This window comes from Vicia villosa, unplaced genomic scaffold, assembly GCF_029867415.1.
Source record: "Vicia villosa cultivar HV-30 ecotype Madison, WI unplaced genomic scaffold, Vvil1.0 ctg.000089F_1_1, whole genome shotgun sequence".
NCBI lineage: Eukaryota > Viridiplantae > Streptophyta > Magnoliopsida > Fabales > Fabaceae > Vicia > Vicia villosa.
Genome location: NW_026705008.1, coordinates 34,003 through 49,669, shown reverse-complemented (window position 1 = coordinate 49,669; position 15,667 = coordinate 34,003). Strand labels below are relative to the sequence as shown.

Genomic DNA, 15,667 nt, shown 5'->3' with positions numbered 1-15,667 from the left:
CAGATTAATCTACAAGGAAAAAAAAAAACTTACAATAAACCTACATTAGACAAACAAATGATCTGCTTCCTCATGGTTCGAGTATCAAAGCTAAAATGTTATTTAAGTTAAAATAATGAATTTTGCTTACGTATCTATTTTATTTAGGGATAGTACATAGAATGTCAATTGTATTTAATTTTATCAATATCGTGGTTGACATGGAAGTGTTAGAAAAAAAAATCAATTTTGATATTTTCCACAAAAACATCCAACAAAACCAAAATAGAAAGAGGGAATTAAACAATATATATGATCTTTCATTTATTCAACTCATTATATAAATAGGAACATGCAAACACAACGTCTTGTGCACACACACACACTGGCACAATTATTTGTATATTCAGTTACATATTTCTTTGAATTATCTGTTTAATTAATTGAAACTTATTTGATACTTAGGTGATTTGTCAGGGTTAAAGAGACCAAAATGTTGCTCAGTTGATGCACCAGTCTTCAGATTTTCATCAAACATGGCAAACAAGTAAGTCTCAATAGCTGTACCAGGCTTCAACGGAGTCCCATTCCCACTCTTTACGTGATTAATCAAATTATTATAATATGTTGACGCATTATCGACAGTTGTGGCTCCATCTCCACCAGCAGACGGCCATCCACTCTCAGACACAACTATCTGCAAATTCGATCCCCCAACTTGCCCAAGAGCAGCGTATACTGAATCTAACTGCGCATCAAAGAGATTTTGGTAACCAGCGTCATTGTTTCCTTGTTGGTTAAAAAGAGCATAGTCAAGATGAATGTCTTGTTCATTTCCGATATAAGCAAAGTACGGATACACATTTGCAAGAAGTGGTGATCCATTGCTCACTAGGAAGTTGATTATTGGTTGTATATATGACTTTGCTTGGTCAGTAAAAACACCGTCCTTGGGAGGATAGGATTTACCGATCAAAGTCATGTCTATTGCTATCGAGACCTTGATTTGGCCTTGTAAATTGGCTGCTGAAATTGCTTTTTGAATGTTTTGTAAAGCAGTGAGAACGTACTGGGCCTCATTGTAATCAGGGTGGATTTCATTTCCAACAGTGATGTACTTAATTTTAACATCTTGTGAGTAGGGTGTCACGTATTTGGTTACCCAATTTGTGGCTTCATTGGCATCTGTTAGAGAGGAAAGGGTATCCCTGGGCACATCAAGGATTAATTCAATGTTGGAACCTCTAAGGGCTTGTAGGGCTTCTTCATCAGGACTGTATATACGCATTCCAGCAATGCCTTTTGATTTGTATAAATCTATAACTTCTTGCCTTGATGGTAGATTATTGCCATTCGTGCCATAGCAAACTCCTATGGATTGCACACCTGCAATATAATAAACTAATTGTAAACCATGCAATATATAAAAAAATTAACGACACAATATAACAAATTATAGAGAGGTATAGACCTGTAAATTCTAGTCCAATGGACAGTATAGCAACAAGCAGAAAAATGATAGACATGATCAAATGTTTCTTTCAAAGAACGTATATTGGTTATAGTTATAAACCAATATGCAGCTCTGATATATCTTCTTACAGCAGCTAGTCCATATTTATAGCATGATAATAGTAAGAAGAAGCCAATACAATATGTTACTATTAATGCAGACTTTTAGCCCCGTCAATCACTCGACAGAAGTTAATGCTAAATGTTTTCGAATTCAAACCATTTATTTATTTTGGTGAAAACGCATATATTGTTGAGTGATGGCTAAATGCTTACAAGACTAATGTTAAATAGCCGCCACTGATTAATTTGCATACTAGTCAGCTGGTTTAGCTACGTGAAGGAAACGTTCTTAGTTAGAACTTATACAGTACGTCCAAAATTTGAAGTTTTTTCTTTGTTATTTTGTGGCAAATCTATTCAACTTATTAATTTATTTGCTAGATTCATTTGATATCGTAAGAGAATGGAAGTCTGTGTATTTTGATTGAATTTGTGTTTTTTATCATCAATCAAATTTTTATTATTTATTCGTATATACACATAAAATAGATTATAGTTATTATCTTAGTTTTTGAACCAATGGACTAATAAAGACTTAGGCCTATTTTAATTTAGTGGCATAGATTAATTAGTAATGGAGTCAAAATAACAAATATAAGTAGTAGGGAGAAGTGTGTAGAATTCTCTTTCAACACTCTAGGTTTATATAGAAACTTTTCGTATAACCAATAAATAGCATAAACCTTATCATTGATAAATCAACAATACTACAAAAAGCGAAAACAACAACAAGAAAGTTATTACGGTTCGTCCAAAACCGTGGTGACACTTTTAAACTCACGCACTAATAATTGTTTTTTATGTTTTATTAAAAATTTTAAGATTATAATTACGATTAACTATCTAACTGTGGTGATAACTCAGTTTTTCTGGATTCGATCCTTAGGTTCCTCAAATAGTTAATTCATTTTACGTTAATGCACGCTTATTCAATTTTATTTATATTTAATTAAAAAATATTAGGTATCTCACTACGTCTCCTTTATAAAACCGTGATAACACACTGACGTTTCTTTATATATGTTAAACATTAAGTATCTATTTTTCCACTGAAAAAAGAAACAAACCCTAACACCAACACCATCGACATCGTCGGAAAAAAGACAAGAACACCCATACTCATTATTGTTGTTCAGTTTCGTTTCAAATGTCGCATTTGAAGACAAACTCATTCAAAGGTTTTATTATGTCTTCTTCCATTGTAAAATCTAAATCTGGAAATTTTCGTGGCTGTGATAGTCGTATGGTTTTGTACCAATGCAAGAAGGGACAAAATAAAAAAAGGGTTTTTTGGAGATGTCAATTTTGGAGGAGTGATGAAACATGTAATTTGTTCATATGGGATGAAGACATGAGAGAAAATTTGGGAAATGAATATGAGAGTAATATGAAATCATAGTTGAAAGTTGTGGGCTATTTGAAGGTTATGTATGAAGATTAAAAAAAGAAGAGCAAGAATTTGAAGAACAAACTGAAGTCAGAGAAATTTTCCAGAAATTTGAAGTTGTTGTGTTTTCTTATCTCTTTCATGTTTAATATTTACTTTGTTATGAAATACAATAGTTGAAGTAGGGTTTGAAATTTGAAAATTTTACACTGATTCTTATCTTTTTTATGTTTAATATTTACTTTGTGATGAAATGTAATATTTGAAGATGCAGTGAACTTGACAGGATTGCAACTAAAAAACGGTTTCTTACAAGTAAGTTCATCGCAAACTGTTGAATTTCCAATTACAATTATCTGTTTGTTAGTTTATCCAATTTGTAGTTTAAGCTGATAGTTTAGGTTGTTAAGTTGATAGCCTTAAGAGTTAAGACAATTAAACAAAAAGATTAAAACTTCATTACATAAATTTTCAATATTACATAATCAAAAACCATTATCATATCTAAACCCTCTCGTTGAGATTAAATTAGACCTATTATAGTAGGCCTCATCATCATCATCTTCAGAATTGAAAAAATTAATTATTTGCCTCAACCTTCTTCTTCTTCTTCTTCTTAGTCTTGTTCTCCTCACCCTAAGAACTCTCATTAGTCTAAACACATCACCCTATTCAGCAACATCTTGAATTTGATGTTGGTTTTGCGCCACAACACCATTTACAGCAACATCTTAAGGCTCAAGCTGGTTTTGCCTCACAACATCCTCTACAACAACATTTGGATTCTCAGCATCGTTGGTAGCTTGAGTAGGATAACACATGTTGATTCTTTGAAATGAAGTTGTTTTTGAGTTTTGGTTCTTGTGCATTTATATTGTTCCTTTTGATTCTTCATCTTCTTCTTTTGGAAGTTTAAAAATAAAAACTGCTCATTATTGTTTCTTTAATTCTATACACTTTATATTCTCTTTGGAAGTTGGAAAGATTTCATACCTCGAACTGTTCAAATTTATTTGGTACTTATAATACAAGTTTTGATAACAATTCAAAAATGGTGTAGTGATGATTCTGGTATGATACGATTGACATTTATTCACACATAATATCACAACGGTTATTAGGAATAACTGTTGTTAAAGAGAGCATGCTTTCCTATTTACTACGACGGTCACTAGACCTTGATTGAAAATGCCACATATACTAGAACACGTTACATAACAACGTTTGGTCCTGCGTGATTATATACATTTCCTAACCGTTGTTAAATGTCTTTTGCGTAGTAGTTCAAACAACTAAAAGCAAGTAAACTAACTTGTAAAGTATCCTCTCAAATAATAGAAATCATCATTCTCTCAAATACTCTCTCGTTGAAATTTCCCTTGTCATCAAATCACCAACGAAGGTTGTGCATTGTCACTACTAGAAAAAGATCTTTCCACCACAGTTGAAAAAAAGATACTATCACAGTTGATGAACCATGGTAAGATAGTGTGTGGTAGTAAGTATGATGCTTTCCACCACGAGCGTGTGACCGTGGTAAAAAACTACATAGCACACTACATATCACCACAGTCATATTAATCAATTGTGGTGAAATATATAAAAGTCATGAGTTTGATTCCCAAATATACCATGGTATAAAATAATTCACGCGTCACTTTTCAACACGGTTAATTATTTCAGCCGTGGTGAAATAATTTGTTTTTTAAAGTTTTTTTAATATTCCATATATGTCCCTTTTTTTAGTACCTGTATTATATACCATATTTTCTACCACAATAGAATACGAACCAACAAATACATGAAAAAATTTAACCAACAAATGACTTATATTGCTTATATGTATACAGTGGCGGAGCCACCGCCCGGCCAGCTAGGGCAGCTGCCCAGGCTCCGTCCGGCAACGAAGCCTTTTCTTAACGCAATTCTGCGATTCTACGGACTCAACGACTTCTTCCTAACGCGGCTTTTTGATGGAGCAGATTGTATTCCCAACTTTCGATTCAAAGAATGACTCGGTTTCTAACTTTCGGTGAGAATTCAATTTGATTTCGGTTACAATCTTCTTTGTTTCTCTTACTTGATTGTTGTTGTATGATTGTTGTTCAGTTCTAGTTTACCAATCGGTGCCAAATTTCTTAAGGTATTTACCGTTTCGTACTTGCATGTCAAGTGTTCGATGTAATGACTGAACTAATTTCTTTTGTTTATATGTATTGAAATCTTTTTCGATTTTTTTGATGCATGGAAGCTTGGTGATACCGCTGATTTTTTATCATCACAAGTAACAAGTTGAACAATTTTTGAGTTTGGAAGTGAAGGGCTTGACATTAACAGTGTTATCTCTCTGTTTCTCTTCTTCCCCAACAACAATGACATGTCTTTCTTCTAAAACCTATGACTACATTCTTGTTTTTCTATGCTTCAGAAAATATTATTTGTTTCAGTGTTCTATTTAGTTTTTGTTTTTTTATGATCATTGCTTGATATTTTTTTTGGAAAGCAAGCAAACCAAAAGAAAAGAATCATAATGAGAATGTTGAAGACAGGAGAAAAGTTCATACAAATAATATGCAGCTTGAATTTATGTATATACGTTAATGAATTGTTCAAGTTTTTCCATTCTTCTTTTGTTTGAATTGAGTTTTCTGTGGGATTTCCACAAGCAAGAGCAACAAGAGCACTATATTGTTTTAGTTAGTTTGTTGGTTTCATGAAATTAGCTAACTTGGATATATACTTTAACAGATATTAGCTAACTTGGATATATACCTTTAACAGATATATTTTTTCTTTACTAGGAAATACAAGCTTAGAGGATGCTATAACTTGGATGATTGATCATGAGAAAGACACTGATATTGATGAGTTTTTATTGGTAATAGTTTTGCGACTTCAAATGCTTGATACATAATATACTTACACAAATGATGTTAAAGGGTTTATCTGTTACGATTTGTCAAAAAATATTATGTCAAATTCTGTCTGGGTAGAAAATTAATAAATTATGAAGCCTATCTTGATAGAAAAATTTGCCCGGGCTTTATGATTTTTCTGGCTCCGCTACTGTATGTATAAATTATATGTAAGCACCAAAATATGACTTCAATATACTACCAAAATGTAAAACAAACTTAAATATTATTTACATCAAATAAAAAAATATTGCAAACATATGTACAAACTCAATGTGATGACTCTAGTATATAAAGCGCATTGAAGCAAGGTGTCCAACGTGTATGAACGTCAGTAAAGTCTTCTTGTGAGAATGGTGTAGTATCGTTATACAAACAAGATGTATGCATCTAAATGGTTAAACAAAATTTAAAAAAAAAAAGAAGTGAATCTTAACATTAAAATTATTGATGATGCACAAATTTAAAATTAACATTTACTATAATATAAATTGTACTTATGTGCACCACAATTGTAGTATCCCTACATCCATCCACTCATTTCCAAAAATAAAATCTCTTATATATTTAGGATCGACATAGAAAATCTCTAACTCTCTATAATTCTCTAATTGAATATGAATTAATTCTTTAAGATCCATAATGAAACACACCAATTGTCTTATATAATGTTCAGAAGGAACCGTCATCTCATTTTGGGTAAGGGTATGGGCACCTGAACAACTTTCTTTTGTGCTTGCACCATATAAAACAAATCTTTCAGGAAACTCATCAACTTCATTTGTTTTCGGTTGAACGGTTACACCCATTTGTGTCAATTTGTGCATCATAAAATGAACAACAACGCACAATGTATAAAAATGTATTCTACAACAACAAAAAAAAAACAAATTTAACACACAAAACACTATTTTCACATACTGCATAAAATTCCTTCAACTTTTTCTTGCGCATTTCTCACTCTTGTGCGAATGCATCTTCCTATTTCTTATTGTACATCTCCTCCAGCTTTTTCTTTTGAGATTTGTGATCCTGTGTTAATTTATCTTCCAACTCTTTCTTTTGGACTTCCCATTCATGTTCTAACTTATTATCAACGAGCTTGTCCATCTCTTTCTTTCACAATTCTTTACTCTTTCTTCATGAACCAAATAATAACCTAAGGCTAATTCCTTCTCCAACATCACATACATGTTGTCGCTATGCGAAAAAAATAGAGTGGCCATCGAACTTTATTTATCCCCAAAGGGAAGGGGAAACATCAAGAAAACCCCAAAGGATTGGTAAGATGGTCTCGCCACCAAACTCGGGTACATATGTCGGTTATGCAAGGGGAAGGTATTAGCAACCCTCACATTTGTTGTATTCAACGAGACCCATTTGGTTTATTTATTTCTAAGCGTTTTGCCATCTAAGGATTTACTATATAAGAAGGGGGAATAAGAAGGTTTTAAATTTGTGAGCTTGCCAGGATTTCTTGAATCCTGTGCCTACGTATCCTTAATGTACGATGAAGAAATAAGAGCTTTGTAGTTCTTCTAGAAAATGGTTATTTGTTGGTTATTTTAAGTGTTGCTGCTCGTTGTGTGGACACTTAAGTGTTACCTGTGTTACGATGGAACGGAAATAACACCCCATTTGATGAAAAGGTTTTAAAGTTGAAAAGCTCTAAGACAAGATGTCACGCTATTGGTTGAAGGTTGATTATAGGAGACGTATGCCAAATTGTCCCCTAAGGCTGAGGGTATTTGATTATACGAAGAGTCGAGAAGTAATAAACCACCAACTCCTTTTTCATCCTTTTATTGTAAAAGTATTTGTGATACGTATCGTAATAAAGACTATGAGATAGGGACAAATACTTTGCACAACTAGACCAAGCGTCCCATGTACAAAGATACTCTAAAGTGAGTTAAGGAATGCTCTCGCTCACCCTTCCCCATCTATTTAAGCCTCCTGACATACAATACGTATCGTATTTTTAGTGTATTTTGAATTTATTAAGAAAATGATTTTTGTTTTAATTGGAAAAAGGAAGCACTAAAGAGAAAGGGAATTGCCTCTAATTTTATCATGCAAAGGGACCTAAAGTTAGGTTTTTAAAGGGGGAATTTCTACCCTAAAATTTATCTGTCTATGGTTTTAGGCTTGGCAGAATTTTGCTAAAACATGGTGCTTGAAAAAAGTTAAGCAATATGTCATAACATCTTGGTCAAACTGATAGAGTTGAGTATGAGCTTACATTGAAAACCATGTGTCCTGACTGATGTTGTGACATTTTGAACCACAACATCAGTATAGGCTGCGTGGACTCTTGACAGATTTGATTTGATATAAGTTAATTTGTGATATTTCTTTTGGATATATCTCAGTAATTTCATGAAGAATGGACTTTGTTGCATAGACAAGTTTGTGGTTTTATTCGCCAAGGGATGGATGATAATTTTTTGAATCATGTGAGCTCGGTGACACATGCTCGCTCTCTTTGGACCAAACTTGAGGAGTTGTATGGAAGAAATACAGAAAACAATAAGTTTTTATTGTTCAAGAAATTGATGTCATTGAGGTATAGTGATGGTTCACCAATGACCAATCACTTGAATAATTTCCAAGGTATTCTAAATTAATTTTTGGTGATGAATCTTACTTTGATGATGAAATTCAAGGTTTAAGGCTTCTTGGTACTTTGCCTAATTTTTGGAAGACTTTTAGGACATCTTTGTCTAACTCCACTCCGAATGGTATCATCTCGATGGACTGGGCTAAAATTAGTGTATTAAATGAGGAGTTGAGGCATAAGTCACAAGCTTCTACTTCACATTCTGAGGTGTTAATTACCCAATCAAGGGGGAGACATCAAAGTAGAGGTTCAAGTAATCGTGGAACTTCACGTGGTAAATCACAAGGAGGCTCTAACAGATTTTCTCATATTGAGTGTCATCATTGTAGGTAAAAGGGACACATAAAGAGGTATTGTCGTAAGTTGAAAAGGGAAAATAAGAAGAAGAACTACAACAACGACAAAAAGGAAGGTAGCAATAATTAAGATATTGATATTGTTGATGATTTCTTTATTGTTTGTGATAGTTGTGTAGAGAATGTCAATCTATCATGTAATGAGGTGAATTAGGTGGTTTATAGTGGTGCTTCTACTCATGCAACCTCGAGACGTGATCTTTTTCAACTTACAAAATATGTGACTTTGGGTTTGTTCGTATGGGAAATAATGGGCATGCTAATGTCATCAGAATGGGAGATATTTGTGTCGAAACTAGAAATTAGACTACTCTAGTTCTCAAAGGTGTCAAACATATTTCGGAACTTCGATTCAATCATTTATCCGTTGGAAAGTAGGATAACGAAGAATATGATAATTGTTTTTTCGGGAAATGAATGAAAGTTAAAGGAATACTCAATGGTGGTTTCTAAAGGAAAAAAGGAATTTGAACTTGTATATCATCTAACTTGGAGTTTCCAAGTGCTATATCAACACGTGTGCCAATGATAGCTCATCTGAATTATGGCACAAGTGCTTGTGCTATATGAGTGAAAAAGGTTTGATTATTTGGCTAAGAATAATGGTTTGTATGGTGTTTCCGATGCAAAGTTGATAAAGTGTTCACATTGTTTTATGGGTAAGCAAAGGCGAGCTTCCTTTATGTCATCTAAACATAAAAGAAAATCGGAAGTGTTGGATAGTACATTTCGATGTATGTGGTCCGATGAAGCCACAATCACTTGGTGGTGCATATTACTTTATGACTTTCATTAATGATTGTTCTCGGAAAACATGGGCTTATACCTTGAAGACAAAATATCAAGTGTTAGATACCTTGAAGTCGTTTCAAGCGAAAGGGTGAAAAAGCTCAAGTGTATCCGAACCGATAACGGGGGAGAGTATATATGACCTTTCGACAAGTATTTTCAAGATCAAGGTATACGTCATCTTCTGGTTTTTGGATGCATGGCTCATGTGTGTATTTTGAAGGATGAGATATCAAAATGGGATGAGAAGTCAAAGAAATGTGTGTTTGTTGGGTATGGACTTGATGAGTTTGGGTATCGATTCTTTGATCTGGTTCAACGGAAGCTTATTTGTAGTCGTGATGTCGTATTCATGGAGGATTATACTGTTGAGAACATTGAAAGAGTTGAGAATAAATATCTGATTTTTGAAGATGAAGAAATGGTTGATACGGACTTAACTACTATTGCTCCTACCCTTATCACTTTCGAAGATGTTCTAATTGAAAATCAAGATATGGATTTGAATGTTGATAATGTTTTAAATCCTAATGATATTGTTGATGTAGGTGCTACGTAAGACTTTGTCGAAAATGAGGTTGATCAACAGGTTGAAAGTATTGAGCAACCAATTGCTTCTAATGAATTGAGGCATTCTACTCATGATAAAAGGCCTTTTGTTTAATACCCTCCGAACAAGTATGAATCAAGGAAAGATTTTTCCTCTGATTGTGCAATCTATTCGAATGGTTCTTAGGCTAGCCGCTAGTCTTGGTTTGGAAATAGAGCAAATGGACGTGAATACGACTTTCCTTCACGGTGATCTACATGAAGAAATTTGCGTGGAGCAACCAAATGGTTTCCTAGAAGAGGGCAAAGAAGACTATGTTTTCAAATTGGTAAAAAAGTCTTTATGGTTTGAAACAAGCACATCGCCAATGGTATCAAAAGTTCAACTCGGTGATGATTGAACATGGGTTCAAGATGACTAAGGCCGATCATTATGTGTTTTCCAGAATTTATCCAAAGGTGATTTCATTATTCTCTTGCTTTATGTGGATGATATTATAATTGCTGGAAAATATATTTCAAGAATTAAAGAGTTGAAGAACACTTTGAGTGAATCTTTTTCTACAAAGGATTTAGGAGAGGCTCGAAAAATTCTTGGTATTGAAATTGTTCGAGATCGAAATGAGAAGAAGTTGTACTTGTCATAAGAAAAGTATGTGGAGAAAATGCTTCAACGTTTTAGTATGCATAAGGATAAAGCGGCGAGCATTCCACTTGCTTCTCATTTCAAGCTTAGTCATAAACTATGTTCATCTACGGATGAAGAAAAGTTGAGTATGAAGAACACTCCGTACTCATCGGCCGTTGGTAGTTTGATGTATGCTACAGTTTGTACACGATCCGATATTGCTCATGTCGTGGGAATGGTGAGTCGTTATCTCTCAAATCCGAGAAAAGATCATTGGGAGGCCGTGAAGTGGGTGATGATATATTTGTGTCGCACTACGAATTTGAGACTAACTTTGAAATGCAAGAAGCCTATGTTGGTTGGATATACATATTCGGATTTGGCCGGAAGCTTGGATGATCAAAAATCTACTTCGGGATATATATAGTAACTTTTACGAGGGGATTCATGGCTTGGCAATCAAAATGGCAAAAGTGTGTTGCACTCTCTACTATTGAAGTCGAGTTTATAGCTGTCATAGAATCGTCAAAAGAGTAGTTATGGTTGAGGAAATTTGCAATGGAACTTGGTGTGAAACAAGAAAAGTATGTCTTGTTTTGTGATAGTTAAAGTGTCATTCACTTATCGAATAATTCTTCCTTTCACTCGAGGTCGAAGAATATTGATGTTAGTTATCATTGGATTCCTGATGCATTAGATTCCAATGTTTGAATTTTGTCGCACAATAGCTGGATTGGTGTTGTCCTTCAACTAGTTGGTTGGGAGAGTTTGATGAGTTATACATCCTATTTGGAAAGGCCCAATTGGATGTGGGTTAGTGGCCCATATGCGTGTAAGCCTTTGTTATTGTCAAACAAAGAGGAATAGGGTTTAAGTGTGAAAAATAACCAGATAAAAGTAGTTAGAAGAGAGAAAAATCAGCAGCCACATCCAAATTCCGCAGCCTCAATTTCAGCATTGTTTAGTCCCATAAAATCGGAGCTTGCGCAAAATCCAACAGTCGAATCGACTTGAAATTTTGACACAAAGTTCATTACTTATAAGAACACATTCTAAACGGTGGTGATTGGATTTTGAGCTTTCTAAGTCGTTTTGTCGAGTCCATCTTTGATGTTAGAATATCTTGGTGTTTTTCGGCTTTTTTTCTTTCTTGATTCTTGTTGTATTTCAAGATTGATTGTAATTCTTGATGATGTTGATGTATACCTCTAACTAGTGTTACATAGAACCTTGCTTATACTCATTGTTGATTATAGTACAGATTTTAAGTGACCTACGAGTCCCGTGTTCTTTTACCCCTAGTTAACGGAGGTTTTTCCAATAAAATTGTGTTGTGTTGTTTGATGTGTTTTCTTGTTGATTGTCGCTGCATATGATATTTGAGAGAGTTTATGTTTTTGAATTTTTTTGTTGCGTTTGTGATTTCCTCCCAACAATATGATTTGTACATCAGTTGGCCGTTGGTCCGAGGGACTCTCTTTTTTAAGTCTCGTATGAAAGATTCACCTTAAATCTCGTGTGAGGGATTTGACTATCTAAGTCTTGCCTAAAGAACTCGATCAACTAACTCTCGCTTAAGGGACGCGCATTTTCAAATCTCTTATGAAAGACTCTCTTTTTCAAGTCTCACCTAAAGGACTCGAATATCTAAATTTAATCTAAGACACTCACCTTTTCAAATTTCATCCAAAGGAGTTGCATTTTTAATCTCGCCTAAAAAGGAATTAACATCTCCTTTGTTTAACTCCTTTCTCTATACTCGTGCTTGAAGAGATATGGATGATCTACGACACTAATGGAAATATCTCTATCTAATGCAAAAGTTTCTTCTTTTGTCTTCCGAACAAACTCAAATTTGACATAAGAGTATGAGACAAAATCAATTTAGACGTCTTCCACAATAACATTAAACACAAACTAGAATAGAAAGAGAGTTAAACATTACATCACCTTTCATTTATTTAATTCATTATATTAAATAGAAACATCCAAACAACAACAACATGATGTGCCCTTTGTCACAATTATTCATAGTAAGTTATACTTGGTTACACATATTTTTTGAAATCATCCATTTATTTAATTGAAATTTATTTGATATTTAGGCGATTTGTCAGGATTAAAGAGACCAAAATGCTGTTCAGTTGATGCACCATTCTTTTGATTTTCATCAAACATGGCAAACAAATAAGTCTCAATAGCCACACCAGGTTTCTTCACAGTCCCACTCCCACTCTTAACGTGATTAATCAAATTACTATAATATGTGGAAGCATTTTCAGGTGTTGCCCCATCTCCACCGGCAGATGGCCATCCACTCTCAGACACAACAATCTGCAAATTCGATCCCCCAACTTTCTCTAGAGCAGCATATACTGAATCTAACTGCGCATCAAAGAGATTTTGGTATCCAACACCATTGGTTCCTTGTTGATTAAAAAGAGCATAGTCAAGAGGAATGTGTTGTTTATCACCGACATAAGCTATATATGGATACACATTTGCAAGAAATGGTGATCCATTGCTCACTAGGAAGTTGATTATTGGTTGTATATATGACTTTGCTGAGTCAATAAAATCACCATTATTAGGTGGATATGAATTCTGAATCAAAGACATGGCTATTGCTATTGAGACCTTGATTTGGCCTTGTAAATTGGCTGACGAAATTGCAGTTTGAAGGTTTTGCAACGCAGGGAGAATGTATTGGGCCTCATTGTCATTAGGGTTGATTTCATTTCCAACAGTGATGTATTTAAATTTAACATCTTGTGAGTAGGGTGTGACATATTTGTTGATCCAGTTTGTGGCTTCATTGGCATTTGCAAGAGAAGAAAGGGTTTCTTTAGCCACATCAAGAATCAACTCAATGTTGGAACCTCTTAGGGCTTGAAGGGCTTCTTCATCTGGGTAGTATAAACGCATTCTGTTAATGCCATTTGATTTATATAAATCTATAACTTCTTGCTTGGATGGTAGATTATTGCCAATCATTCCATAGCAAACTCCTATGGATTGTACACCTGCATAGACGGACACTTTGTCAGAATTCGAACTCGTAACCTTATTGTCATTAATACTATAAGGTAAAAACATATATTAACAAAATTAATTATGAGTATATGTTATTGTAATTACCTGTAAATGCTAATACTATAGACAGTATACCGATAAGCAGAAAAATATTAGACATATTGAAGTGTTTCTTTTTAATAATATATTGTTTGATGAATGATAGCAGATTATAAGTACACAACTCTGATATCTGTTACTCCACCTGCCTATCCACATTTATATGCACAAGGAGAAGCCAACATTTCAGGAATTCCGTATTTTGTATTAATTGCAGGGTGGTCCTCCAATAACATAGGACTTTTAGCCCCTGCAAGAACTCAACGGAAGTTAATGCTATGATTTTGAAATCCAACCACTTTTTTCGGTGCAATTGCATATATTTTTGTTTATTAAATGGCCATATGTTTATTAAGGGATTGAATTTCTAATAAAAAAATAAGTGATTGAATTTGAGTATTTTAATGAACTTCAGGAAATAAAGAATTATTTGAAAGAATCTGATTTAGAATTTTGGTTGGAACTTCACTAGTCTTCTCAAAATTTAGAAAACCTTTAGCTAAGCTACCGTTTAAATATGACAAAACAAATAGAAGTCTTATTTAAGCGCAATTTAACTTGACTAATATTTTAGGATATTCTATTCAACTAATTTAACCTTAATAAATTTTAAATCCTGTGCAACAGCTCCTCTTGCACGTCTTTAGAGATGATCACGTTTTTATTTATGATAAAATTTCTGATTATTATTATTATTATTATTATTATTATTATTATTATTATTATTATTATTATTATTATTATTATTATTATTAATAAGTGGAATCAAGAAGGTTAATCAATCGCCATTGATTATGCTTACCAGTCAGAGCTAGTTTAGCTACGTGAAGGAAACGTTCTTGATTTGAACTTATTCAGTACGTTCAAAAATTGAAGTTTTTTAGTCTATTATTTTGTGGCAAAGCTAAGGAACTAATTAATTAAGATGACTTGCTTGATTCATTTGATTTTGCTTGATTCATTTGATTTTGTAAGTGATCAAAACCGTATTATATTTGGGTGGACTTTTCCTATGAATAAGTCTTCTCTTTTCATGTCTTAATTAATGCATAAGACCCATCAATTCATGACTTTTCTTTTGAATAAGCCAACTTGAATATATATACTGAACATTTCAAAGAAAGTTATAGCTATATGGGGCAGCCTACAAACCCTTCAATGCAGCAAATTAAATTAAAACATACGAAATTTATAACATACTCTGGACACTAGTAACTATAGCTGTCAAATGGGTCGGTCGGTCAGTAGATCAACATGTTTAAATGAGTTGGTTTGGTCTGATCTGATTGGTCAATGGATTACATAAATAAAATGAGTCTGGTCCATTTTTCAAAGGCCCGTGCGGTTCGATGAGTCAACCCGACCCGTATTTTAATATTATAGTTTTAATTTTCTAAAAAAGGATGTAATAGATATATGCAACATAACATAAGTAGAGAGTCATCATAAACATATATAAGTGATGTTTAAAATATTTATTCATAAATATATATATATATATATATATATATATATATATATATATATATATATATATATATATATATATATATATATATATATATATATATATATATATATATATATATATATATATATATATATATATATATATATATATATATATATATATATATATATATATATATATATATATATATATATATATATATATATGAGCATATCAAGTGAGAGCATTTTAAAATGAGAGATGAGAGGAATAAATATCAACCATTA

At 33.2% G+C, this 15,667-nt stretch overlaps 2 protein-coding genes across 2 annotated transcripts; both read right to left on the bottom strand.

Annotated features, from left to right (window-relative positions):
• Positions 1-267: 267 nt before the first annotated feature.
• LOC131623873 (glucan endo-1,3-beta-glucosidase-like) lies at positions 268-1,693 on the bottom strand. The gene is made up of 2 exons (XM_058894871.1): positions 1,451-1,693; positions 268-1,365 (listed from the first exon to the last, which is right to left on the bottom strand). Exons 1-2 carry the CDS (start codon positions 1,503-1,505, stop codon positions 419-421), a joined length of 1,002 nt encoding a protein of 333 aa, XP_058750854.1. The 5' UTR covers positions 1,506-1,693; the 3' UTR covers positions 268-418.
• An 11,034-nt stretch (positions 1,694-12,727) lies between these two features.
• On the bottom strand, positions 12,728-14,046 carry LOC131623872 (glucan endo-1,3-beta-glucosidase-like). Its single transcript, XM_058894870.1, has 2 exons — positions 13,937-14,046; positions 12,728-13,821 (listed from the first exon to the last, which is right to left on the bottom strand). Exons 1-2 carry the CDS (start codon positions 13,989-13,991, stop codon positions 12,878-12,880), a joined length of 999 nt encoding a protein of 332 aa, XP_058750853.1. The 5' UTR covers positions 13,992-14,046; the 3' UTR covers positions 12,728-12,877.
• Between the last annotated feature and the right edge of the window lie 1,621 nt (positions 14,047-15,667).

Excerpts from the sequence above, each read along its gene's own strand:
- LOC131623873 (XM_058894871.1), bottom strand. The coding sequence starts at position 1,505 with ATGTCTATCATTTTTCTGCTTGTTGCTATACTGTCCATTGGACTAGAA. Across the intron at positions 1,366-1,450 it reads CATTGGACTAGAATTTACAG|GTGTGCAATCCATAGGAGTT; the intron begins GTCTATACCTCT and ends ATTATATTGCAG.
- LOC131623872 (XM_058894870.1), bottom strand. The coding sequence starts at position 13,991 with ATGTCTAATATTTTTCTGCTTATCGGTATACTGTCTATAGTATTAGCA. Across the intron at positions 13,822-13,936 it reads TATAGTATTAGCATTTACAG|GTGTACAATCCATAGGAGTT; the intron begins GTAATTACAATA and ends CCGTCTATGCAG.